General features: G+C 55.6%; 1 protein-coding gene across 1 annotated transcript in view; it reads left to right on the plus strand.

Annotated features, from left to right (window-relative positions):
- The first annotated feature begins 242 nt into the window (after nucleotides 1-242).
- Nucleotides 243-27,051, plus strand: part of LOC119090688 (carbonic anhydrase) — a 31,952-nt gene continuing 5,143 nt past the window's right edge. The window contains exons 1-5 of the mRNA XM_037213540.1: nucleotides 243-336; nucleotides 6,868-7,026; nucleotides 8,128-8,285; nucleotides 15,892-15,984; nucleotides 24,349-24,460. Coding sequence (XP_037069435.1) covers nucleotides 306-336; nucleotides 6,868-7,026; nucleotides 8,128-8,285; nucleotides 15,892-15,984; nucleotides 24,349-24,460 — 553 coding nt within the window. The 5' untranslated portion in view covers nucleotides 243-305. The remainder of the gene's footprint in view (nucleotides 337-6,867; nucleotides 7,027-8,127; nucleotides 8,286-15,891; nucleotides 15,985-24,348; nucleotides 24,461-27,051) is intronic.

Raw genomic sequence — 27,051 nt, forward strand, 5'->3', positions numbered from 1 at the left:
TGTCAATATTTTAAATGTCGATTATTCTGAGCATAGTTTTTACGGTCCATTTTTTGTCTGCCGACATTGACGTGTCAACATTTTGTTCGGATACCCCGCCGGCCACCGTCTCGCCGGCGTATCTGCCTCGCCTCACGCGCGCGCCGCCGGCGCGCCGCGGCCAGGTCGGCGGGTCACGTGGGCGTCGGCGCGCGCCGCCGCGGCACGCTTTTAAAGTGGGCGCGCGCCGCCGCGTCGGCAGTGGTCGGACGGCGGCGGACGGAGAAGTGCACGGGCTTCCGACAGACGACGGACGACACGCAGCCATGCCCGGCTGGGGATACGGATCCAAGAACGGTAGGCGGCACAGGCGGAGCGCGCCGCGTAGGCGGACGCCATTCCGCCCGAGGCGTGCCGGCACGTAGTTGTGACAAACGTGATGGCACAGGCGTTGCAGAGACGGCCTGCTGTAACTTGTAGCAAAGCTGTAGCAAACTCTGCAGCTTTTTCCCCATAATTGCTGGGTCATTTTTTCCACGTACGAGGCACTCCTGCGGTCTTTTTAGACCACGGCGCCATATTTACAATCACGCGCCAGATCGCATTAATTCAAGCTGGGAGCGGTGCTCCAGACTTGTAATGGTGAAAACATTGTATCTACGATCACCGATCACACTGGGATCAGGTCCTGCAGAATCCTTCCACTAGTTCTGGCAACATTCATTTTAGACAAAAATTCGGTAATTGGATAGCTGTTAAGTATGGAGTGTAAATGCATGCAATTCACAATTAAGCCGTTTATTTAACCATGGACGTGAAGTCAACTAAGGTCATCACAGGTCACGGGGCTATATTGCCCGATTTGGCTCATAATGTAAAATTCTTACATGCAGCAGGAACGTGTATGTCTATGGGATTTTCATACCAGTGACGTTTGCACCTAACACCCAAGTGACTCAAATGACTCAGTCGAAATGGAGCGGTGATAAACGGCTGCTGGGATCCCAGACTGCCCTCGCAGTGACGTGAATCACTTAAATGCAGCGGTATCGCGTAACAGTAAGATGACACAACAGATGACAACAGCGACATGACTGACAAGATTTCCTTTTCTATGATACAATCCAGAAACAGATTCAACTCAAATTGTAAGCCTATGACACTATAACCTATGACACATGGCACATGCAGCTATGCTTTGAAGGAAACAACAGTTGCAGGCTGATCTCTCTTCGTCTGGCTAAAGTTGTTTGAGCTTAAACTGCGAGCATGAACACCCAGGCGTCCGGCCGGCTGAGCCGTGGGAGGATGCTCGAGGGAGAGCTCTTCACGCATTGGGTAAATTATTAGACTGAGTGTTCTACAACCTCGCATCGGTCATCGGTCAATACATTGGACTTAACAACTGGCTAGTACAAGTAAAGTGAAAATAAAGCATGACTGAAGGGTTCAGCGTCAGTTTACGAGATACTGCATGTGCCCATACATTCTACACTTGATTTCTTACGCCGTCACAAGTTGAAACATGATACATTAATGCGGGGCACATTAAGCCCCTCGAGCCGCCGGCCTGTCCCGGGACCGGCCGTGAATGCGGCTCGACATCCGCGCACACTCGAGAACGCTCAGCACGGCACCAGGAGAGGGCTGGACAGGCGGCGCCAGGAGAGGGCTGGACAGGCGGCGCTGGGTCCGAGCGGTAGGCGTGTGCAACCTTCCCACGACCGTTGGGTGGAAATACCCGGACTGTGGCCCGCGGCTGGTCTAGCAGACCTGTGCTGAACGACACAAGGCAGCATAATTTAAGGGAGTTGAAGGTCAACGTGTCTGTGGACTGCCCATTAGCGGTGCACGATGACCCTTAGCGATGGAGCAGCGCTGCAGAATCCTGCAATGCCACGTGTCAGTAAACACAGAAATATTTTGCTGCGGAAATTGAGAAGCCGTCATATTCCAGAATGATATATGTTGGATATGTCACTATAGTTATATTACGCCCCCGGTCTCTTTCTCCCAACGGAAAGCGGTTCATGGCCGTTTGCGATGATGCGCAGATCTGCATACCGTCAGGCTGCTCCCGAATTGCACGTGATCCCAAGCGTTACGTAACCTTGCGGCCACCTGACCTAGAGCGTCGCCAGTCATGTGATGATGTCACGTGACTTTGGAGGCGCTCGCGTGCCGAGGAAGACCAGCCACGCCGCTCAAATCCGGTCCCGCGTAAGCGCGAGGAATGTCGGCGCGCGGGCAGAAGGTGGGTGCGACCACTCACGCTCGCGCTGTGGTAATCGGCTTGCGCGCATGGTTTTCCCCATCGGTGATAAGCAATGACATGCAGGGTGATCACTTTGGGCCTCAAATAATCTCGAAAGTTCCTCTGCTTTGTTAGCATAATAAGAACTTAGGTTTGATGTGCATGGTTAAGCGGTCTAGGTAGACCAGAACATTTAAGTCAAAAGATCGGGAAATGCCGAGTCTTTTGCGGAGGAGAAAGATAGCGTATTTCTCATGTGTTTTAAAAAAAGGACTCTGAAATGTTAGTGTCAAGTCGAGCTAAAAAGTTTTGCCGCGCATCCCTTACCACGGGTATAGTTTCGGTATATATCGTTTTACAGCATATGACAGTCCGCAAGCATGAAATCATACAACAGGAGATAGCGGAAGTCTGCAATAGAGTGACACATTTTTAACGCACGGGTATTGCGCTTCAATATTCATACGAGCAGGGCTCTCCAAATCTCGGTGCCCATTCCGAAGATGGCTGAATTTCAAAGGTTGACAAATTAAAGCAAACAAATCAAGCCATGCGATGAAAAGGATTCGAGTTGAAAAAATAGCCCACAGATCCTATGTCTTTAGGAGTCGAAGAGGATTATTTAAAACATTAGACATCCGGATCCTGTCAAGCAGCTCCCAAAAACGGCACGTACTACATTATCTCATCGCTCGTCACGAACGGCATTCGCAAGGGAGTGTAACGAAATCGCGAATGCCTGGCACGCGTGACGACCACGCATGTCACGTGGGAAGCCTCGCTTGAGACGGCCTCGGTCGTGGTCGGACGTGACAACCGGGACATAGGCGAACATATAGGCAAAGACAATACGTAGGCAAAGGACAGTACAATAGCCGGAAATAACAACCCTTCAACATCTTTCTCTTTCTTCCTCCTGCTCTCTTTCTCTCTCTCTCTGTCTCGCTTTCTTCCTCCCTCCCTCTTTCTATCTCTCTCTCTCCCATTCACTCTCTCTCTCTCTCTCTCTCTCTCTCTCTCTCTCTCTCTCTCTCTCTCTCTCTCTCTCTCCTCTCTCTCTCTCTCTCTCTCTCTCTCTCTCTCTCTCTCTCTCTCTCTCTCTCTCTCTCTCTCTCTCTCTCATCTAGGGTAGCAATGAACAACAGTTGGTTAATATGCACTTGCAAGGAAAAGCGATTGATAAATGATTGCAAAACGCTGTGCAATTTCGAACAGGCATCCAGTTGTTAGAAATTGCATGCACACCATACGCGGCATAAGATCTTGTTCACGGTTTTACACAAAAATCATGCAAACTACAAACACGCTCAGCTTAACGTTTGGAACTGGCCTCGCGGTCCCATTCTAAGCCACGACACGGCGCTTGCGCCTCCAGTTGGGCGCATGCGCCAACAAGCATGAGCCACGTCGGGTCTGAGCCAGCTGGGCTTACAGCCGTTACTGGTCGTGCATGACACCGACGCTTGAGATACCTGGGGCCCCGCCACCCCCCCCCCCCCCCAAAGTACAGTCCCAAGCGTCAGCGGCACTGACGCCCGCAGGCCACCCGACCATCCCAGAGAGCGGCGTAGATCGCTCTAAAACGCGAGCGTCCTCATCGTCCGGGAGCGGTTTGGACCAGTTGGTCGCGTGTTATAATCTGTTCAGTTGTGAGCTAAATACCAACAAGTGCGTGTACAAAATATAAGGTCTTCGGAAGATGATGTTATGAAAGGATGTGACGATCATGCCATTATTATTATGTCATATCAAAATGCCTCCTTTGTATAGCAGACGAGTAGGCCTTTCGGCTGTGAACTCGTTAGTTGCATATAAATGTGACCATTTACGTATCAGCAGTCAGGGATGAAAAACATCCGAAAGTTGGTTTTTTACCCGCCGCTTTGCAAAGTCTTGAAACTTTTCCGTTCAGAACTGTAGCACACTTTGCGACAGACCGATTTCTAGAAGAAAAACGAATCAGTGATTCTCGATACATCAGGAAGAGAGAGAGGGGGCAAAATCTGTGCTACTGCCCATTTACGCAAGGCGCAATCTCGCGCTTGGAGCAGACTGTTTCATTCTCTCTATCGGTGCGTACATCCCACGGATCGGTGCCCTCACTATTCAAGCTGATTGTACTGTCATGTGCTCCGAAATTAGACCGTGCGGCCACCATTAGCGTAAAGTAATGCTTGGGCTTAAACAGCGGTCGTTAATTCGACGTCACTCAGGGCAGATTAAACCCAGTGTTTGATTACTTCCCTTCAAACAGAACGCTTTTACTGCAGTTAGAAGCTGTGCGGACAACTGTACTGGCGTTGGCGTGGCAACCGGTGGACTTCATGCTCAAATATATGGATTTATTTGTATTTCTGGGGCATTTACCATCTTTCAATTGCTGAGACCACGTTGAACGCCATCCTCAATATCTTTGGAACCAATTAAGCGAACGGCTAGTTCAAACGATAGATGTCCCTGGAATATGCGACCCCAGCACATGCGATTTGTTGATCTGTCAGTCATTTGTGACGCGACAGGTCAGGTCGAATTCCACGAGTTTGTTCTTGGACATTCTCCCTAATTGCCTAGCCATTCGAACTCACCGTGGCCTTGCGTATAAGTGGAGCTGAAATAAGTGCATCTGGTCGTGTAATGCGTATGATGCCAGCATTTCACAAAAGCCCCTGTATGTTACGATGCCCGCATTGTCACCGAACTGCACATTCCATTGGCGAGGCTCATGGTGACCAGCAGACTGAACAGACCTCTAACAAGCCTATAGCCCGAGGCGCGCTGGATCCTCCAGCAGACTGAGCAGATCTCTGACAAGCCTGTAGCCCGGGGCACACTGGATGCTCCAGCAGACTGGACAGACCTCTAACAAGCCTATAGCCCGGGGCGCACTGGATCCTCGTCTTTGCCGTGCCTCTCGAGCGCCGAGCATCGGTGACACAGCAGGGATGGCGAGACCTTTGATACAGATCTCGGGTGTCGCCGGGAAGCTGGGCGCGACTGGTCGGCCCGTCAGTGCGGTGAGACTCTGCGCAGAGCGGCCTGCGCAGAGTCTGCGCAGAACGGCCTGCGCAGAGCCTGCGCTGGAGATATCGTCACTCTCCGATGGAGACCGCTATGTGTCGATCACGCCGCATACGCTGGCGCTGCTGGGCCTGCTGTCGGGCTGCCAATGGGACTGGCCATTCGGTGAATTGCAAATCGCACGAAACCGTTACGATGCCAGCGTTCAGGGAATATGGGTTGTTACTGTACGTGTTACTGGTAACTGGGCCCGATAGCCATCATCGAGAAGCGTTCGGCCAGACACAGTCAGGCGCTGTGGGCATTGACTCCGGCTCTTTACTTGCAAAACCAGCTTCTTGTACAGCCTGCGCACGCCGCAGCCGTAACACAGACATCACATATGGCATCGCATGCATGTTTTTCTGGCAGCCTTTACATACAGCCCCCCCCCCCTCCTCCCGCTCAAAACTGCCTGTCGGCGATACCCACAAATATCTTGAAGTTGCCAATTGAAGCAGTCAGCACCTTAACTGATGAGTGTTGCATTTGCAAGTTCGCAAGTTTTACATGTGCAAACGAAGAAAACGAGGTCGGTTTTGAAATGGCAGTACATGCCGTGGTGAAAATGTGCCGTATAACCATGAAAATGATGCCTGTATCCCAAATGCGTCAAAGACCCCACAGCCATCGTTATGCCCTTGCATAGCTGGAACGATATTCGCCCACACATTCTGGGGGTGCTGGGTCTTCTGTGTGTAGTGCACTGCATTCCATCCCGCTGGGACGTGGCCAACGTGACGCGGAGACGGAATGTGACGCGTGACGGATGCGGCCGTCTGCCGTTGGAAACGTGCCGACCCAATGCTGTGCACACAAAGCGGCCGCTAGACTTATCAGCAGAAGCGAGCGCTGCCCACCAACTTCGGTCGCATGTCGGTTCCCATTTCGCCAACACCAGCCGAGGCTTCTCTGAATTTAGTGGCCCTGTTCTCCGGCGGTGGCGTCGGCCCACCGGCCAGACGCCCGGGGGCACGTGTTCGCTGAAACCGGGGCGGTCGAAGTAACGACCCAGGGGGTGGACGATAGGGGAGTGACCTGACCTGCTGCTCATGCCAGGTTGACGGGGAGCTGAAGTACACGCTGAAAGCCAAGCCGCAATCCTGTCCGACATTGACAGACACCGTTGCGGGACGGCCCTGGTGGCGCTGCACTTGGCTGGGCCATACGCGAGCTACTGTAGTCCAAGTGCGGGGCCAGGCTTGTGACGTAGCTGCATGGACGTCGCAGACAACTGCACCTGGAAAAGTTGTCTTGCCGACGAAGAACAAGCTTTTGCTACAGCCCTCTGGGTGGAGGCGTTGGACTGACAAGGGCATCTGAATCCGGTCTGAGAAGATCAGGGAACGCTTCTGGGGGAGAGGGGCACGATCGAGTACGACCTGGCACGCCTTAACAGAAGTGCGAGGCCCAGCCACCCCTGGACACAGGGCGCGGAGCCGCTGTGTTTGAGCGCGGCCCACCGTTTCAGGTCCTCAGACATGGTCGAGACAGTTCCCTGTGGGCGAGGGAAGTGCCAGTCTCCGATCGACAGAGGAGTCGCAGTCGCTGTGTTTGAGCGCGGCCCGCCGTTTCAGGTCCTCAGACATGGTCGAGACAGTTCCCTGTGGGCGAGGGGAAGCGCCAGTCTCCGATCGACATTGTCACCGAGAAGACGCGGCCTGACCCGGTGCTGGAGGCTAGCCCTCTGGAGATCAGCTACGACCCCAGCGACCAGCAGAGCATCGGCAACACAGGTCAGTCCTGCCGGCAGCTGGCATCCCGCCAACGGCTTTATGTCTGCCAGTGCCAGCACACCAACGGAGATAGCTTTTCTTTTTTTTACTGTTGATGCGGCGGCTGTCGCCATGAGCACCGTCATGATTCACGCCGACTATGGTGGAGACGACGAGGCGATGGTTTCGAGCTTTTGGTGGCCGCTCCAGCATTCGGCGTACGCGCCACTGCCCTGCTAACTGCGTTCGCAAGCGTTCCTGCGTCGTGATATAAAAACATGAGCATAAATAACACGCCTTAATTCTGAGCACGTCACTGATATGAAACGACCTCGTTTTGATCTGACCTGACGTGATCTCACTCTGGTCTGACGTACCCAGGCCATGATCTGACATGATGTGACCTAGTTTTGACCTGACATGACCTGACGTGATCCTGCTGTGGCCTGAGATGACCTGCAGTGATCTTGTCATAATCTGATCTGACCTGGTTTTACCTTGCTCTGATCAAAGCTGACATGTAGTAGCCTCACTGCAACCTGATCTGGTGTGGCCCGCTGTAACCTGACCTGTCGTGGCCCGCTGTAACCTGACCTGGCGTGACCTGCCGTGGCGTGACCTGTTGTGGCCCGCTGTAACCTGACCTGACCTGGCCCGCTGTAACCTGACCTGGCGTGGCCCGCTGTAATCTGACCTGGTGTGGTCCGCTGTGGCCTGACCTGACGTGACCTGCTGTAACCTGACCTTTCGTGGCCCGCTGGGGCCTGACTTGACGTGTCCCGCTGTGGCCTGACCTGGCGTGGCCCGCTGTAACCTGACCTGGCGTGACCTGCTGTGGCCTGACCTGTTGTGGCCCGCTGTAACCTGACCTGACCTGGCCCGCTGTAACCTGACCTGGCGTGGCCCGCTGTAACCTGACCTGGTGTGGTCCGCTGTGGCCTGACCTGACGTGACCTGCTGTAACCTGACCTGTCGTGGCCCGCTGGGACCTGACTTGACGTGTCCCGCTGTAACCTGACCTGGCGTGGCCCGCTGTAACCTGACCTGGTGTGGCCCGCTGTGACCTGACCTGGTGTGACCCGCTGTGGCCTGACCTGACGTGACCGTACACGCCGCTGTCAGGTCACGGCTGGAAGGTGGACTACATGGGCGGCCAGTCCTCCATCCGCGGCGGCCCCCTGGAGGGCACGTACGCGCTGGCTCAGTACCATTGCCACTGGGGCCGCGAGGACGAGCGGGGCTCGGAGCATACCGTCGACGGCCACAAGTACGCCGCTGAGGTAAGAGCTGGCTGCAGGGCCATGGCGGAACAGCTGAGGTGGCAACTGTCTCCTGGTCACAGGGGAGGGGTTGAGATGGAAACTGTCCACCAGGCACAGGGGAAAAGCTGAGGTGGCAATTGTCTCCGGGTCACAGGGGGAAGGGCTGAGGTGGAAACTGTCTACCAGATACAGGGGAAAAACTGAGGGGAGAACTGTCCACTGAATCGAGTCACAGGGGAGCAGCGGAATTGAGAACTGTCTTCGACGTCACAGCTGAGATGACAACTGCCCACCTGGTCACGTACAAATCACTGAGATGAGATCCCTGTCATCCGGCCCGGTGTGGGCCGGTAATAGTGTGATCGTGAGTCTTATCTTGTTCGCTGTGCGCCCCAGAGCGTTGAGCCGGTTATAGTGCGACCGTGCGTCTTATCTCGTTCGCTGTGCGTGCTGGAGCGTTGAGCCAGTTATAGTGCGACCGTGCGTCTTATCTTGTTCGCTGTGCGTGCTGGAGCGTTGGGCCGGTTATAGTGCGACCGTGCGTCTTATCTTGTTCGCTGTGCGTGCTGGAGCGTTGAGCCAGTTATGGTGCGACCGTGCGTCTTATCTTGTTCGCTGTGCGTGCCAGTGTTGAGCCGTTTTAGTGTGACCGTGCGTCTTATCTTGTTCGCTGCGCGTGCCGGAGCGTTGAGCCGGTTTCCATTGGCCACTCTGTGGGGGAAGTGCGTGTGGACCTCCGCACGGGACAGCGCGGTGAGCACTGCTCCCACAGCAACACCACGAGGTGCCTAGCTGCGCCAGCGCCGAGGCCAAGGCCGCCTCTAATGGCCGCCCGCCGCGCCCGCGGCCGAGCCCGCGCGGCCGACGAATGGCCGAGTACCGCGCCAAAAACAGGCAGGATGATCGGTCATGCTGACCTTGGACATCGCGCTGCGTCACCTTGGTGTAGGATTTCGACATAGCTCAGGGCCACGGGGACTACCGAAGCAGTGCGTCGTTAGGTGAGGATCTCTAGGTCATTGCCGGAGTGATGGTTTCCATGATGCGCTCAGTTTTCGACACGGCTCTAACACGCAGGTGACTTAGGGGTTTAACGCGAATGGCCTGCGGGAATTTTCGTGGGAAGACTCTTCTGGACGTTCAACTCCTCACAAGAGTCGTTCTTGTTTTACTGTGCATGCGGTGCTAATAAACGCAGGAGGCTAGGCTGGTACCGCTGATGCATTTGTGCAGATAGTGCCTGTTCGGGTGGATTAGTGTGGCACCTTGAGTGACGTTCAAATTCAACTCGCTCCTTTTTTGCCAACACTTGGCTTTGCAACCACATTCAAGCACGGATTTTTAACCAACGGATCGAAGTCTTACGGCCCTTGTTCCATTCAAGCTTGACAAACAGGGAAAGGTCATGCTTTTGTTATTGCTAAATTCCTGATTTTAGCGGAAAACCGCACCGCTGCGTCCTTATTAGCAACCGCATTTCAAACGTTGCTGCGATGGTCTCGTTTGGAAACTTTGTACTCAGCGATGTAATTCAGGGTGACTGCGCATATTAACTCCAGGGCAGGCGACATAGCCCTTGATTAATGCAGACAGTCACGGTAAGCTGGGTCACTTCCTCCGAGCACTGCTGTCCCATGACGGCAGGGTCACGGGCCGTATACTCAACGTCCGGCCGTGCGGCTCTGTTCGGAGCCGAGCACTGCTGCCCCATGACGGCAGGGCCACGGGCCGTATACTCAACGTCCGGCCGTGCGGCTCTGTTCGGAGCCGAGCACTGCTGTCCCATGACGGCAGAGTCACGGGCCGTATACTCAACGTCCGGCCGTGCGGCTCTGTTCGGAGCCGAGCACTGCTGTCCCATGACGGCAGAGTCACGGGCCGTATACTCAACGTCCGGCCGTGCGGCTCTGTTCGGAGCCGGGCACTGCTGCCCCATGACGGCAGGGCCACGGGCCGTATACTCAACGTCCGGCCGTGCGGCTCTGTTCGGAGCCGGGCACTGCTGCCCCATGACGGCAGGGCCACGGGCCGTATACTCAACGTCTGGCCGCGCAGCTCTGTTTGCAAGATAAGTCACCAAAGTGCAACAGGTAAACAGAGCACCGAGTAGCCAATGTATAACAAGTAACCAAAGCAACGAGTAACCAAAGTAGCCAGCGCACCGTCGCCTGCAAACCATCATGTCAGCAGCGACCACACCCGTAAGGGACCAACACCAAATTTGTGATCGACTCAACTTTTTGAGTCGGCTGGAGACTGGCTCACAGCTTTTGGGATCCGATTCAGCTTATGAGTCATGTCCATCTCATTTTTTATTCGACTCACCTCATGCTCATTACTTGCATTGAACAATTTGACTCATGACTCACACAGCTTGCAAAATCATAGGTCCGATAAAGTCCTGGCTCTTATATGCATATTATATTTATGATTCATGCACATATACTCCGGTTCCTAGACTTAACAAACTCAAGTTCAGGATCAGCAATACGGTGTTTCTTGTTTATATATATATATATATATATATATATTTATATGTATATATATATATATATATATATATATATATATATATATATATATATATACGGGAATGGAGCTAGATACAAACAGCCTAGTAGCATGTTTATCGTTCGAACCTAGAAAATGCAGTGCAGCAAACAATACCTGTCCTGTGACTTGTTGCCAATCAGCTCTCTTAAGTCTCAGCTCTAGGTTAGCGTATTCGACCTGGCGCCTTCGACCCAGACCCATTATTTATGTGGCATGCAATGTGGAGCAGACAACAGTGAAGCTGACAGTTGGCAGTCTGAACCTGCCATGTGCTCGCCAAGCGCATTCACGCGCAGGTAATCACATTTCCACTAGCCAGTTATAGCCATATTGTCGGCCATAGCACGCTAACAATTCAACATCGGATTGCAGTTCTTGCAATGGCAATCAGCTGGCATAAGTTACAGACATACTATGAGCTTACCTACTTACTTGGACTTATCAATTATTACAAATTACGGTTGTATCTCTCACAAATAATTCCAGCAAAAATTCGCATCACTTATAATGAACCGAATTCCGAACAACTGAATCGGAGATAGGCTAACGTAGGCGCGTAATGTCGTTTTTCATCAGGATACCTTACACTCATCTTATCAGGTCACTCTAAGATGAGTTAAAACAGGTTCCACGCTGCTCGGAGATTAGAGTGCTGTGTGCCACCTTACCGGCATTCCAAGACTTCTAATTTTTTAGCCGAATTCTCACTTGCAGGTTATGTGTTGAATGGAAATAGTTATTGATGTAATCCCTGGGACGTCACATTCTGTGACATACAATCCACTCATGAGACGAGACGAGCTTCCCATTCCTGCTGTTTATTTCATATAGCTTCAGCAATAACATGTTAACGGCATTCAAGTAGCAGTAAATGAGCGGCCAGGTATGGATTAATTCATTGCTGTGACAACTGAAAATACAAAATATGACCAGCTCTTGGATTTTCTAAAAAGCAGAAATTATTTCACTGATTTTAGCACAGCATAGAGTAGTGCAGGATTTTTGCTGTGCCATATATATATATATATATATATATATATATATATATATATATATATATATATCTCTCTCTCTCTCTCTCTCTCTCTCTCTCTCTCTCTCTCTCTCTCTCTCTTCTGGTTCCTGGCTGAGCCTTGATAATTTTTAGTTAAAGTCATCAGTATTACGCTTGCTGTTCAGAAATTATAATAACCAAATGTGTGCTGATATTGCAAAAAAGGTCGATAATTAATACTGCATGATGTTCATTTTGATACTCTAAAAAATAATATGTTAAGTTGTCTGGGGCTTGCTGTGCTTCCTCATGTTGACATTTTCAGTTCAACCATTCCACTTACTGACGCGACATTGTTAGAAATGATCGGCTCACGATTCAGCTCATGAAATTTACGAATAATGTGGTTGAGCTTATTGCTCAAAGCAGCATTTTTCCTGGTGAGTCGACTCAGCTCACGACTCACTCCAAAACGGTTGACTCGTGATTCTGATCTAAAAACGACCGATTAGGGATTCAGCTCGAGTCGAACACAAGTCTGGTCAGCGTACCATGATCTGCTTCATTATTTACGGATGAGCTCTTCGTTTCTCCTGTTGGAGGTCAGGTAACCGAGTGATTGTTAAGATCGTGGTTTGGGGAGGGAAATGTGCTTGATAGCATGACTAGCTATTTTTGGTTGAGATCTTCAGATGCATCATAAGATGTCTTCGTAGGGTAGTCATAGTTTCGTGTATAGGGTATTTTCTAGGGCAGGCATAGCTGTGCTTCAATTCCTCGTGTTATTTGATAGTGTGCTGGGCAGAATCATCCCATATGTCGGAGAGCTTAACTGATGAAGTCATTTGTTGCAATTTTGCAGCAGATGCATTGCATAACACATGCTAAAAGCTTTACGTAATGACATATGTGGGGCGCAAACATTTCGGGTTGAATGCCCGGTACGATAATTTCAAATGGACTAAGTTAGCTGCCCATGCCAGTGCGCTGGCTAGCAGGCCCGCAATCCCCCGCAACATGCAAGCTCCTAGCCAACTATGTTAAAGAACATGATAAGCGCTGCTTACGCCTGATCGGAATGGACTGCACAACTGGCACCGGAACACACCGCACTCTGATCGGACCGGACCGCACAACTGGCACTGAAACACACCACACCCTAATCGGACTGGACCGCACAGCTGGCACTGGAACACACCGCACTCTGATCGGAATGGACCGTACAACTGGCACCGGAACACACCGCACTCTGATCGGGCTGGACCGCACAACTGGCACCGAAACACACCGCACCCGAATACGCACCGTTCCCGACCGTTGTGCGCTTGGGCCCCACCTGACCTACGACCAACTAAGTGCTTCGATCAAGCAGGCACTGCGCATTACGAGGGAATATGGTGATGCTGTGGACGCGTCCTGACGGGGGGATACGGTGGTGCTTTGGACGCGTCCTGACGGGGAGATATGGTGGTGCTTTGGACGCGTCCTGACGGGGGGATACGGTGGTGCTTTGGACGCGTCCTGACGGGGGGATACGGTGGTGCTTTGGACGCGTCCTGACGGGGAGATACGGTGGTGCTTTGGACGCGTCCTGACGGGGAGATACGGTGGTGCTGTGGACGCGTCCTGACGGGGAGATATGGTGGTGCTGTGGACGCATCCTGACTGGCTCTCGCTTCGCGTGGAGTTGCGACACGCCACGTGGCGGCGTTCAGGTTTCTAGAGCTGGCCGAATCAGCACCAGCTTCGCGCATGGCTTGCATTTTGCACGCCTTGGATCTTGAGATCCGTAAATAAACTGGCGACGGGGTTATATTTTCGAGGTCTCTTCAGAGTAAACGCTTACATTTGTGTACAAGTTTGTTCAAAGTATCGAACAGAGATCTCGCGCGTGTCCATCGGAGGCATTACAACCAAACGCTCTCTTGCCCGGCCCGATCCCCGCACACCTCCGAAGCAGACGATCCAAAGAGAAGCCACAGGCAACACATAGGCCAAGCAGCAAGCAGCAGGCGCTGCCAAGCAGATACGCAATGACCATCCTGGCACGGCAGTTGTAAAAGGAACACTACCGGCGGATGAAGGGAAATATGAACTTGAGGTATGTCAACAAATATCGACATGTCTCATGCCCGCGTCGGCAAATATCGACATGCCTCATGATAATGTCGACGAAATACAGCTTCTGAAGACCACTGAAAAGCGCTGAGATCTGTGGCATGGGTGAGGTCGGCCATCACACAAAGCGTAGCGAGATCGAGATATGTACTCTAGTGGGTATATTGCCGGACAAATATAGGACTAATCATTATCATATGATAGTAAGCGCAGTTTCTCTTCGTGTGCGCGTCGGTCGAAGGACCTTGACTACGGCAAAGGCAGAAATGACCTTCAGAAAGGAAAAATATGCTTATCTGTTGGGAACACGAATCCAGATTACAAGACCTCCGCGCGCTGGGTGGGTGCCGTATTTGAATAAGTGTTACTTTGTATGCTAGATGGACTTGATTTTTAAGTCCATTAAAATTTTAATGCATAAGACGACACACGATAATGCCCTGCTCTATGGAACGCTATTAGAACGCACTTGCTCTTCAGATTTGTCCGGTTTCTCGTCTCATGGCGCCCTTCTCGGACGCCACAGTGGATGGACATCTCATTTATCACAACGTCTGGTCTGTGAACATGTGCTGTTAAAAAATGTAAATCGCATGTATCTGTATCATCTCAGTGACCGGATCTGATAGACGCCGCTCCTCCGCCTGTTCGGATAGCATACCTTTCGCGTGGTTGGCGATGCCTGAGGTCGCCAGTGACGTCAGAGCTGCGCTGGTGACGTCAGAGGTCTCCGCGGGGAGTGCTCATTGACCCAGCTGCGGGAGAGCATGTGATTGGCTCACAGCCAGCAGAGAATGGAAAGTGGAATATCGATAAGTAGGTGGGGGGGGGGGGGGGGGGGGGGGGGCAGTGCCCAATCAGGACGCGGGCGGACACTAGTCCATGGACTACTAAAACATTCATCGTCGTGGATTGATGAATGGTTCATCAATGGGTACGCTTTACGAACTGACGTCGAGGTAAGTTAAGGTCTGCCGGGACAGAATTAGCCAAGGAGCGGTGGGGGGAATACCACCAAGCGGGGCCAAAGTCTTGTAATGGCTGAACCAGTGGAACCCGTGGTCCGGTAAAGCCTTGTGCTTGCTGTAGTTGCTTGACGTGTTTATTTCCTAACTATATGCCATATGAACTTGACCCTATCGAACTTATCAGTTCCTGGATGTTCATGTTCAGTTCATAATGGTGAGTTCGGTGCTGAAAGCTCTAAAAAGATGACAATTATCAATGATGAATCTTAAGCGCCCACGACACCTCACGCGTAGCACACGTTGCCCTCGTCTGACGTTCGTGCTCGTGCCGGTGCTGAGTGCTCCTAAGGGCATAATTCCTGAGGACTTGGTCGCATATCTTATTATGCTTTGTTACCCACCTGGTCGCACATTTTTCATGCTCTTTCACCCACCATAATCCTAACCTGTTACTTTTTCACTGCTAAATACAAAACCCTGATGGTGGATGTCATCATGCATGTGCGCATGGCATGATGCAATCTTCATCTATCGTGAAACTCGCCTGACCGAAACCACCATCCACCCGGCTTATACCCACTTTGCGTCCGCCTGCCTTGGGAGCACCACGCCCCTCCCCTCCCCCTCGTGAAATGGCCCTGCACCAACCGGCGGCCAGTTGCCCCGTCTGCTGGAAGTGCCGCCCGGCCGCCGCCCTGCCGGCAGCGCCGCCGCGCTGTGACGAGGTTTGAGCCGGCGGCCGGGCTCATGTCCTCGCCTTCGGTGACTAGGTAACCGCAGGGAGGGCGAGCGGCGCCTCCCTTCGGTTACTAGCGGCTCCTTCCCTCCGGCTCCAAGCGGCGCCCTCCCTCCGGCTCCGAGGGAGCCCTCCCTCCGGCTCCGAGCGGCGCCCTCCCTCCGGCTCCGAGCGGCGTCCTCCCTCCGGCTCCCAGTGCGAGCGTGGTGTGCGCGGTTCAGTAGGCGAATTGCTGACGTTTGCGCGCCGTTTCAGCTGCACCTGGTGCACTACAACAAGAAGTACGGCAGCTTTGCGGCGGCGGCCGACAAAGACGACGGCCTGGCTGTGATCGGTATCTTCCTGAAGGTACCGTACCCACACGCACAGCGATTAGCGGCGGATGTTGTGATGGCGTGCAGAACACACAGCCTCAGACAGCTCCTGGTAATGAAGGAGTTTTCCTGGCAATGCCAGGGCCAGTTCAGTGAGAAAATTCATTCAAATTGATTACTAGCCAGGCGTTGGAGCTTTCTCGTGGCTCTGCGCAGTGGAGCTGTGGCGTGGCTGAATATAGATCCATCGCCACCTGCATAAAACCGGGAACGGCAAGCATGGCATCAGTACATTTTTGATTGCGAAAGGAGGTAAGCCAACCAAGCCAAGGTAGTGAATTCTGTTACTTCCCCAACGGAAAGAGGATAGAAAAGTGATTTCTTCTCAACGAAATTTCTAACTGAGCAGACTACGTTTCGGACCGCGCATTGATCAGCTACATACGCATATTTAGCACTGTGGGCTGTTGGGTGCTTCGCCGTTTGGTTTGCTGTGCACGTGCCATAACGTCAGTCGTTTGGTTCGCTGTGCACGTGTTACAATGTCAGTCGTTTGGTTCGCTGTGCACGTGTCATAAATTCAGTCGTTGGGTTCGCTGTGCATGTGTCATAAAGTCAGTCATTTGGTTCGCTGTGCACGTGCTATGAAGTCAGTCGTTTGGTTCGCTGTGCACGTGTCATAAAGTCAGTCGTTTGGTTCGCTGTGCACGTGTCATAAAGTCAGTCGTTTGGTTCGCTGTGCACGTGTCATAAAGTCAGTCGTTTGGTTCGCTGTGCACGTGCTATGAAGTCAGTCGTTTGGTTCGCTGTGCATGTGTTATAAAGTCAGTCGTTTGGTTCGCTGTGCACGTGTCATAAAGTCAGTCGTTTGGTTCGCTGTGCACTTGTTATAAAGTCAGTCGTTTGGTTTGCTGTGCACGTGTCATAAAGTCAACCGTTTGGTTCGCTGTGCATGTGTCATAAAGACAGTCGGTTGCGACTTACAAGTGACGTCCGTCCTACATCGCGGATAGCCGGCGGGGCGGGCCTCTTCGCTCCAGTGTGCGATCAGTTTATGCCAGAGGGGGGGGGGGGGGGGGGGCGATCGCCCACAGTGTGAACGGCTTATGACGGACGGCTGTGATGATGTCCTGTGTGGAAAGCCAAAATGACGGAGCCCAGCAAATATTACTCTGGCCCAGCGCGCAGGCAGCCCATTACAGACGGCTTATGACAGTCCACATATAACAGTTTATGCAGGTCGGTGTACACCAGGTGACAACAGACGGCGGCGCTACACTACCAGGCCACGGTTCGCCGCGCCTGTGCCCGTCACGTGACGGCCCGTCACGACCAGGCGTGAGGATACGCGGCGCCTGTGGTCCGCAAACACGCCTGTGTAAACGCGCGAATCACGCCAGCAAGGCAAACACTCCACCCGTGACACTGGGCGGTGGCGCCTTCGAACCGCGTCCCTTCGGCCAGTAACACTCGGCGGTGTTGGGCCTCTGATGCTCGACTTGCACTCGCTGAGTGGAGCGTGGAGTTTTGATGTTGCTGAATCGTTCAGGATGCTAATGTGTTGTACGCTCACTGCGTTTGTGCCCGGCTGCACACCATGCGGTATTGCGTCAGAGGATCATGCCGATCCCGAAGCCCGATCCCGCCGTTATTGTTTCAGAAGATCATGCCGATCCCGAAGCCCGATCCCGCCGTTATTGTGTCAGAGGGGAGCACTCTTCCCTGATCTGGAACCACGCACCTGACATTCGTCCCGCCCGCTCTCTCGGCCACAGCTCGCGGTAAAGCTACGATAGCCGACGCCCGTTTGTCATGATCTTCGCCAGGAAGGTCCAGATAATCTCGATCGTCTGTCCGTGTTAGGTGCACCGGAGTGGGGTCGTTACGCTATCTGCCGCCACGGCGCCGATAGTAAGCCAGTCAGGCGCGCGTCGATAGCGCCACAGCACGCCGCCGGATCGGCTCCGGCCCAGCCCTGGCGTCGACTCGACCCTGGCGTCGACCCGACCCCCGACCGTGGCGTTGACTCGACCCTGGCGTCGACTCGACCCTGGCGTCAACTCGACCCTGGCGTCGACCCGACCCTGGCGTCGACCCGACCCTGGCGTCGAACTGACTCTGGCGTCGACTCGACCCTGGCGTCGACCCGACCCTGGCGTCGACTCGACCCTGGCGCCGACCCGACCCTGGCGTCGACCCGACACTGGCGTCTGCTCGACCCTGGCGTCGACCCGACTCTGGCGTCGACTCGATCCTGGCGTCGACCCGACTCTGGCGTCGACCCGACCCTGGCGTCGACTCGACCCTGGCGTCGACCCGACCCTGGCGTCGACTCGACCCTGGCGTCGACCCGACCTCCGACCCTGGCGTCGACCCGACCTCCGACCCTGGCGTCGACCCGGCCCTGGCGTCGACTCGACCCTGGCGTCGACCCGACCTCCGACCACTGGCGTCGACCCGACCTCCGACCCTGGCGTCGGCCCGGCCCTGGCGTCGACTCGACCCTGGCGTCGACTCGACCCTGGCGTCGACTCGACCCTGGCGTCGACCCGACCCTGGCGTCGACCCGACCCTGGTCGACTCTCGACCCTGGCGTCGACCCGACCTCCGACCCTAGCGTCGACCCGACCTCCGACCCTGGCGTCGACCCGACTCTGGCGTCGACTCGATCCTGGCGTCGACCCGACTCTGGCGTCGACTCGACCCTGGCGTCGACCCGACTCTGGCGTCGACTCGACTCTGGCGTCGACCCGACTCCGACCCTGGCGTCGACCACCTCCGACCCTGGCGTCGACCCGCCCTGGCGTCGACTCGACCCTGGCGTCGACCCGACCCTGGCGTCGACTCGACCCCGGCGTCGACCCGACTCTAGCGTCGACTCGACCCTGGCGTCGACCCGACTCTGGCGTCGACCCGACCCTGGCGTCGACTCGGCCCTGGCGTCGACCCGACCCTGGCGTCGACTCGACCCTGGCGTCGACCCGACCCTGGCGTCGACTCGACCCTGGCGTCGACCCGACCCTGGCGTCGACTCGACCCTGGCGTCGACTCGACCCTGGCGTCGACCCGACCTCCGACCCTGGCGTCGACCCGGCCCTGGCGTCGGCTCGACTCTGACGCCGGCTCGACTCTGGTGGGCGGCGCCCTCCGCTGGCCTGCGGCCGTTCTTGAGGACCAGCCCAACCACCCGCCCCACCGCGGGCCGCTCGTCTCGGACCGCGAGGCTAATGACTACTAAAATAGGACACCAGGTTCACTTGGAGCCCCGGGGCATGAGGAACGAACGCCTCCCTCTATCCAGAGAAAACAGAGATGACAGAGTTTTGTGTTGACCAAGGCATTCTGGCTCAAGCCCACAACAAACAGGGCGTGGTAAGGAGAACGAACCGCTAATAGACATCTGGCTCCTCTGGCGCCTGCTCACGTCTGCAATAGAAGCCTGCTGATAGCACTGCTGTCAATCAATTTATCTGCTTCTGTCTAAAGGCCGCAGATCGGTTTCTGCCAGCCTGCCTACCTGTCTGGGCAAGCTTGCCAAGCTGTGTATTTCAGTCCAGCGTACCCCGTGTCTCTATAACTTGATTTTTCGCTGACGTGTTCTGATCTATCCACGTCGATTGGCCGATGTGGCCCTTCCTTCCATATCAGTTTGCTGGCTACGCCATTCTGCCGATGTCTGTGCCAGTCTGTTGATCTACATACACCAATCTGTGTCACCTGCAGCTGTCCAGCTAGGCCTCGCTCTCGTGACCCCGCGTGGAGCGGAGCCTCGCTCTCGTGACCCCGCGTGGAGCACACCTTCGCTCTCGTGACCCCGCGTGGAACACAGCTTCGCTCTCGTGACCCCGCGTGTCGCGCAGCCTCGCTCTCGCGACCCCGCATGGAGCGCAGCCTCGCTCTCGTGACCCCGCGTGTAGCAGGGCTTCGCTCTCGTGACCCCGCGCGGAGCACTGCCTCGCTCTCGTCACCCCGCGTTGAACGGAGCCGAGCTCCCCCGGCTCACTGGACTCACCACTGCGCCGGATATGCCCTGATAGCCCACTTCCGCCTCCTTGCTCGCGGCGAACGTGACGCGGTCGGCCGGCGGCCCGTCGGCCGGCGTTTGCGGCCGCATCACGGCCACATTTTTCGCCCCGAGCAGCCAACCGAGCCAGATTTGCAGTTTGCAAGGCGAGCAGCAATATTCCCCAGGTCAAGGCCCTCGCCTCTGATGAACGGCGACGTGGGAGTCGGGCAGGCGAGGTCGGCAGTGTGCGTATCGGACCGAGCGAGCCGGGAGAGGCAGAGCGTCAGGGGCAGACGACATTACAGCCACATTTCTGTGGTGGTATTTTGTCGGCAAGACCATGTGGGGATTGACTGTCGACGGCTGCTGGCGGTTTTTATCGCAGTAATGCATCGATCAAGATCGTCAACGATCTCTTAAAGTCTTCTGGACGTTTCGAAGCGCCAAAATATTATTGTCTTTAAGGCCAAGAAAAGCCAGGGCCGTAAACTCATTCACTCCAGTAATGTGCACAACTGCCCCGCGTTTGTCTCTGTCCTCTCTCAATCGTATCGCTTGCTCCTGACTCGTCAAACATTTCGCGACGAGCGATTCACAACGTGAACAAGTCGCAAGCGGATGCGCCGACGCCGACTCATTCGTTTCTGTTGGCGAATGAAGCATGCCCGAGCGGCCAGGTTGCGGCCGGGTACTACGCAGTTCCCTGCTGACCACGCCGTGCGGCGTGGCACCTGAGCTGGCGGCAGCGGCGGCAGGCGCGCCTGCACTGTTGTGCACGCCGAGGCAGGCGCAATGCAGCAAATAGCCCGGACGGCGAGTACTACGGCGACGAGGTGGGGAGCGGAGGGGAGGGGGGGGGGGCGTCCAGCATAGCATTAAGCCTGGCTGCGGCATTGCTGCACGTGGTGACCTCACGGCAATGGCATGGCAGCAACTCAACAACTTAACGGGGACCCAGGTGCCTCAGTTGGAGCACGTTGGTGTGGAGCAGGACTTGTTTGCCCTGTTTGTCCTGTTTGTCTTGTTAAAACAGGACTTTGACCATCTTTATCCGTATTGCAATACTTATACTTAATTCAGGATTCTTTGGAAACGAGACTGTCTTTATCCTCGTGCAGATCAGCTTTGGTTGAGTCAGATCTCTTAACCAATTCGGAGCGATGAGAATATGGAGGGAGATGAGAGGTGGGGGGGGGGGGGGGGGGGGAGGGGTAGTGCTGCGGCCATTTTGGGTATTCCCATCCTGACCCCGTCCAGGGTCTGCTGTGTCAGCGTGTGTACGAGTGCTCGGGCCTGACATCCAGCCACGTGATGCGGGGCTGACAGACACCTGACACAGCCAGCGTGGGTGCGGGGCTGGCGAACACCTGACAGTCAGTGTGACTGTGAGACTGGCGGACACCTGACACAGACAGCCAGCGTGGCTGTGGGGTGTCTCGTAATTGAGGCCGTAGCATGCTTTCGTTCGAGCGCGGAGCTGCGGGGATGCTCCCTTTCAGGCGCGGAGCTGCGGAGATGCTCCCGTTCGGGCACGGAGCTGCGGGGATGCTCCCGTTCGGGCGCGGAGCTGCGGAGATGCTCCCGTTCGAGCACGGAGCTGCGGGGATGCTCCCTCTCGGGCGCGGAGCTGCGGTTTGCAGAACTCGGCGGTTATGTCTTGCCAACTGTCACTGAATGGAGACCAGCCTGGAGAGGCCAGACCAAGAGACTGTCCACCAATCCACAATCAGAGGTTGCAGATGGGAGAGTAAAGGGGTAGTCTTCCAACGCTGGGTCACTTCGACAAACCATCAGAGCGGATCCTGGCTTTGCGCGAACGTCAGAGGTTTTCTCTCCCCAGCAAGTTCTTTTGTTTTCCTCTCTTGCGCGGGAGCTGCTGGATGCCAGCTACGCTCACGGACCTTCAACATTAGCACCGGTATCAATTCCATCATGACGTCGATTGATTCAATGGGTCAGACATGCGGCTGGACACTAGGAGCCTGTGCACCGGGCCGTCTAGCAGAGCCTGCTGCGGGAGCCCGCGGGAGCCTGCTGCGGGAGCCCGTGGGAGCCTGCCGCGGGAGCCCGTGGGAGCCTGCCGCGGGAGCCTGCTGCAGGAGCCTGCGGGAGCCTGCGGGAGCCTGCCGCAGGAGCTTGCGGGAGCCTGCTGCGGGAGCCCGTGGGAGCCTGCCGCGGGAGCGTGCTGCAGGAGCCTGCGGGAGCCTGCGGGAGCCTGCCGCGGGAGCTTGCGGGAGCCTGCTACGGGAGTCTGCCGCGGGAGCCTGCGGGAGCCTGCGGGAGCCTGCTGCGGGCGCCTGCGGGAGCCTGCGGTCATCCCGTCCCGCTGGTGGGCAGCTCTGGCACCAGCGCCGACCGACAATCGATGCTGGTCGCGGTCGGTTGCCACCGAAGGCCCGGCAGGTGCGAACGCCGGCGCCTGGGGCGCTCGCCGGGCCGGGCTGCCGACAGCGGACCGTGTGGGCTCCCTGTTGCCAGGCCACAGCTGTCAAGTGTCGCGTTGCCAGGCGCTGAGTTGCCAGACGCCGAGTTGCCAGGCGTCGCGCTGCCAGGCGCCGCTGGACGGGCAGAGCGGCAGGTGGCAGACGGCGACCCTGCTACTCTGCCCGAGGCGGAGGCGACCACGGCCGCGCGGGCAGCCAGCGCCGCGTACTCTGAGCGTGATCGGGTGGTCGTGGCCGCTGGTTAGGGCGCCGGGCAGGGAGGCTCGGCGCCCGCCAGTGGACCGGACAGCGCTGAATCGGCTCCACACCGGTGCGCTCTCGAGCGCCCAATCGACCGCCCCGAGGCGTCAAAGGGCATGCCAAGGTCACCAACGATCAGCGATGATCGGCTACCCCGAGGCGTCAGAGGGCGTTCCGAGGTCACCAGCGACCAGCGCCGGTCTGCTGCCCCGAGGCGTCAGGGGACGTTCTGAGGTCACCAACGACCAGCGCCGGTCGGCTGGCGCCCGCAGCCAACAGCTGGCTTATCGGCACATCCAATGCGCTGCTATGCATATTGATGCCATCCGTAAATACCCTTCCGTCGAAGGATGGTCTGCACTCAGGGTGCTAGCATGTTTTGAGCATGCGTTCTTTGAAATATGCTGATGATTGGCGAAGAAGTCTTAAATTCAACGAAATTGACTGCAGCAGCCAACGAATTCAAACTAGATGGTAATTTCTGATGCACGTTGTTAAACCTAACCAGAATAATGCGATTTAGCGTATCTTTATGTCACTTAAGCTCTTGCGCTAATGACTTTTAAATATAAATCAAATTATACCACCGGTCGGTGGATTGGGCACGTTTTCCTGAGCAAGATTAGTCTATTCATGGACGAATAAAAACACGATTGTTCGATGACTATAGGTGTTCCATGTAAGCTGCAGAAAACCGTTTCTGCCCCCGCACGAAATAGCCGTGTTGTTGAAATCTGGGAAAGTTCGAAAGGATGTGTGCCTGTCCTTCCGTCCCTCTGGAGGAACTTATGAACGCTCACTTCTAGTAAAACTGTTCCGAAACACGCAAATGCATGAGCAATGCGACCTGGCCACCTTGGACACGTCTTAGTACTAGGTGGGCCATCTTGGTTATTTGCAGACCCAAGGCGCCTGTCGGATGTTTGAAGTTTACCAACAGGGGTAGTCATTTAAAGACGTGAGATCTAGATCTTGTCATCAAGAAACGTGGAATCCAGATCCTGTCATCTAGATATTTGTAATCTCTAGATCTAGATCTAGGTCTTGGTCTAGCCCATAATCTAGGTCTAGATCTTATCGTCTAAAGCTGTAAGATTCAGATGTCATCTAAAACAGAGATCTTGTCATCCAGAGATGTTCAACTGTTTGTCATAAGTGACGCGTTAAGCGTGTATCGGCCTGCTCACATGGCCACCACATCTGAGGGTTGCTTCGTTGTGACGCATTTGAGGAATTTCCTTACGCACCACGCAGACATCGCAAGCGGATGGACAGGCGCACGTGTGAACGGCAGTGGACGGTAGGCCAACTGTGCGGTGTGGTAGCCGAGAGGATGGGATCGCGGACTCCCGCCAGGCGGCCCAGGCTCGGGCACCGGCTGGCGCTGTGGGGCCCGCCAGGTGATGCGACTCCCGCCGACTCGGGTGCGCCAGGGAGACCGCTGGTCCGCTGGTCTGCTGGTCCGCTGGTCCGCTGACCGCTCGTTGATGCCCACCTTCTTCGCTTTAAACGAGAAACATGTGGTCGACCTTAGCCACGGAGCCGGGTGATGGGACGGACTGCCCCGGGTAGCCGCTGGAAGTGACTGGATACGGACCGTGCGGTGATGCGGAAGTAAGCTGTTTGGGCACGCCGGCAGCTGAGGCTGGCCGCGCCATCACAGCGGTCGGCACGGGCTGCTCTAATCGTTTGGTGGTCCTGTTCACAGGTGGGTAAGGAAAACAAGGAGCTGCTGAAGGTGACCAACACCCTGAAGAACATCAAGTACTGCGGCTCGACGGCCAAGATGGAGCCCAGTGACCCGGACAACTTTATGCCGGGTGAGTACGAGCGGCCGGCGCCACCACACACTTTGTTATTTGGGCTCTGCGGCGCGACTGTTGATTCGGCAACAACTGTCGAGGCGGTGGGGCCCCATATCTCGGCACTATTCAGACGTCTACAGGATGGGCTAGCTCTCTGGAACAACAGTCCATTGTGCGTCGGCATTGAGCATTCTCAAGGCTGCTATCGTGGCGATTGTTGTCGTGGCTGTGGTCTTGTTGCTTTGTCCATCCCTGTTCTTGCGCCTGTCCTGACCTGTACGGCCTCTGGCAGTGTTAGTAACTTTTACGATAAACGATGCCCGTTACTAGTGACGTAACCAAGGGCGGGGGGGGGGGGGGGGCTGTTGGGCCATCCCCACCCCTGGCGGTGGCGTGGGTCTCTGCTGCCCAATACTGGTACTTTTTGGCGGAATTAGACTCCGTAGGATCCCGTAAGACTTCTAAAACATCCAAAATGAGCCCTTGAAGCATCAGAAAGAGATATCGGGATTAAAAATATCCCCTAGCCTATAACCAGGGCCTCTATAGTGACAAAATGGGGCCTGCTTGGCTGAAAGGGTATTGGTATGTCCACTCTGCACCGATCTGGCTCACTCCCGGACGAGATGATGACTCCTCCCCTACCCATTGCGTGCTGACTCGTGCTGTCTCTGACGGTGTGGAAGAGCCTTATCGTCCTTCTCACTCCCTCTGGCACGTGACCTGTCCTGCCTCGGGGCATCTGATGGCCTGTGCCCTGCTGTCACCGTTCCTGCGTTCTGACCTGTCCCCCCACTGGTGACAAGGCGGGTGGGCTGTCCTCGGTGGTGGCGCCCTACGGTGCTGACCTGTCCGACCTCTGACAGAGTCGGCGGGTGTTCTGCCCGGCGCCAGTGTCCCCCTCGAGCGGCCAGAGGGCCATGGTAAGCCGGCTCCGAGTGACCCAGAAATCCCCAGACCCCCGGTAGACCCCGCTTGTGAAGTCGTCCACGGTGCTCACGAGGCCAAGTGGTGTTCGTCGCGTCAACGGGCGCGTTCTGGACTGTGCCCGGCAGCTGGAGTGGAGACGATGGGATGAGGTTCACAGGGAACGGTCCTGGAGTACAGCCTCCGACAGACAGCAGCCAGACGCGTCCCCTGGGGCCGATTAGCGTCATCTGGAACAGTGCCGGAGGGCGTATCGCTCTCCGACGCACCTTCGGAGGAGCGGGCGGCTACAGCGGACCATGCAAGGTGCGGTGGGTCGCGGGTTTGGCGGCGCCGCTTCCTGGCCCAGCGGCGGTGTGTGAAGGGGTCGCGTGGCCCCTGGCGGAGCTGGACCTGGCGCAGGAGATTGGGCCACGGCGGTGTGTGGAGCCGCGTGGCCCCTGGCGGAACTGGACCTGGCGCAGGAGACTGGGCCACGGCGGTGTGTGGAGCCGCGTGGCCCCTGGCGGAGCTGGACCTCGTGCGGGAGATTAGGTCACGGCGGTGTGTGGAGCCGCGTGGCCCCTGGCGGAACTGGACCTGGCGCGGGAGATTGGGCCACGGCGGTGTGTGTAGCCGCGTGGCCCCTGGCGGAGCTGGACCTGGCGCGGTAGATTAGGTCACGGCGGCAGGGGAAATGCCGATCGATGCTGCTGATAACGCGCGCAGCTGAGACGGCGGGCGGCAGAGGCGCGCCCGCGGGAGACGCAATGGGGGCAGTGGCGTACCAAGGGAAAATGTGAAGGGGGCTGCGGTGCGTTAAAGACAGGCACAAGAAGACAGCGGCATACTCAGGACAGACGTGAGGGGGCAGTGGCATACCTGGACCACTTGTGAGGAGGCGGTGGCGTATCTAGGAAAGACATTGGTGGGCGTCTCAGCCCATCCGGCTGAGAATGATTACAACGTACGATGTAGGCGTTTTATTCCCAAGATCACTTTGCCTGGTTAAATAACCTCCGCTTATTTTATTTTCCTAGCATGAATTCAGAATGGTGGCAGCTCAGCGATCTCACGGGGAGTCTCGAATCAGCTTTCCAAGGAGCGCACACTTTCTGCCAGAGTGGGAAATTGGCGACGCCACACAGCCTCAGCTGTTAAGTTGTAATAAAAGCTTATTCATTTCGACGCCTTTTTTGCAGAGGCATTCCATATATGTTCGTCGCTTTGTCTTGTATTCAGCGGTGAACTTTGTGTTCTCGGCGTTGAATGCGATGCTTATGCAAATGTCCGTCTGCAACAAACAAGCGAAACCTGCTCACATCGATCCATCAGCCGGTCGCAGCCTATCGACGGAACTCTTGTCCGTTTTCTCCGTGACCCCACAAGCATGGTGCTTGCGCATGCTGTTTGTGCTGGTAATAGCCAGAACGCAGTGGCCTGCGGGCGTGACTAACTCACTACAAAGAGAGCCAACGCGAGCCGACTCACAAGCCTCTGACCACATGCACAGGGTGGCTAGTGGAGTCGAGCTGGGTGACCAACCATTTCCAGGGCACTTGAAAGCCGCCAACAGATTACTGCTTCTCTGTGGCGGAACTGGCGGGCTGCCTGGGCAGAGAGCCGGTGTTTTAAATGCCTTGCTGGCTGTAATTACAGCTGGACGTTACTCATGTGGTCCCGCGTTTTCGGTGACAACG

This window comes from Pollicipes pollicipes, unplaced genomic scaffold, assembly GCF_011947565.3.
Source record: "Pollicipes pollicipes isolate AB1234 unplaced genomic scaffold, Ppol_2.1 Scaffold_3087;HRSCAF=3621_pilon_pilon_pilon, whole genome shotgun sequence".
In the NCBI taxonomy this organism is placed as follows: Eukaryota; Metazoa; Arthropoda; class Thecostraca; order Pollicipedomorpha; family Pollicipedidae; genus Pollicipes; species Pollicipes pollicipes.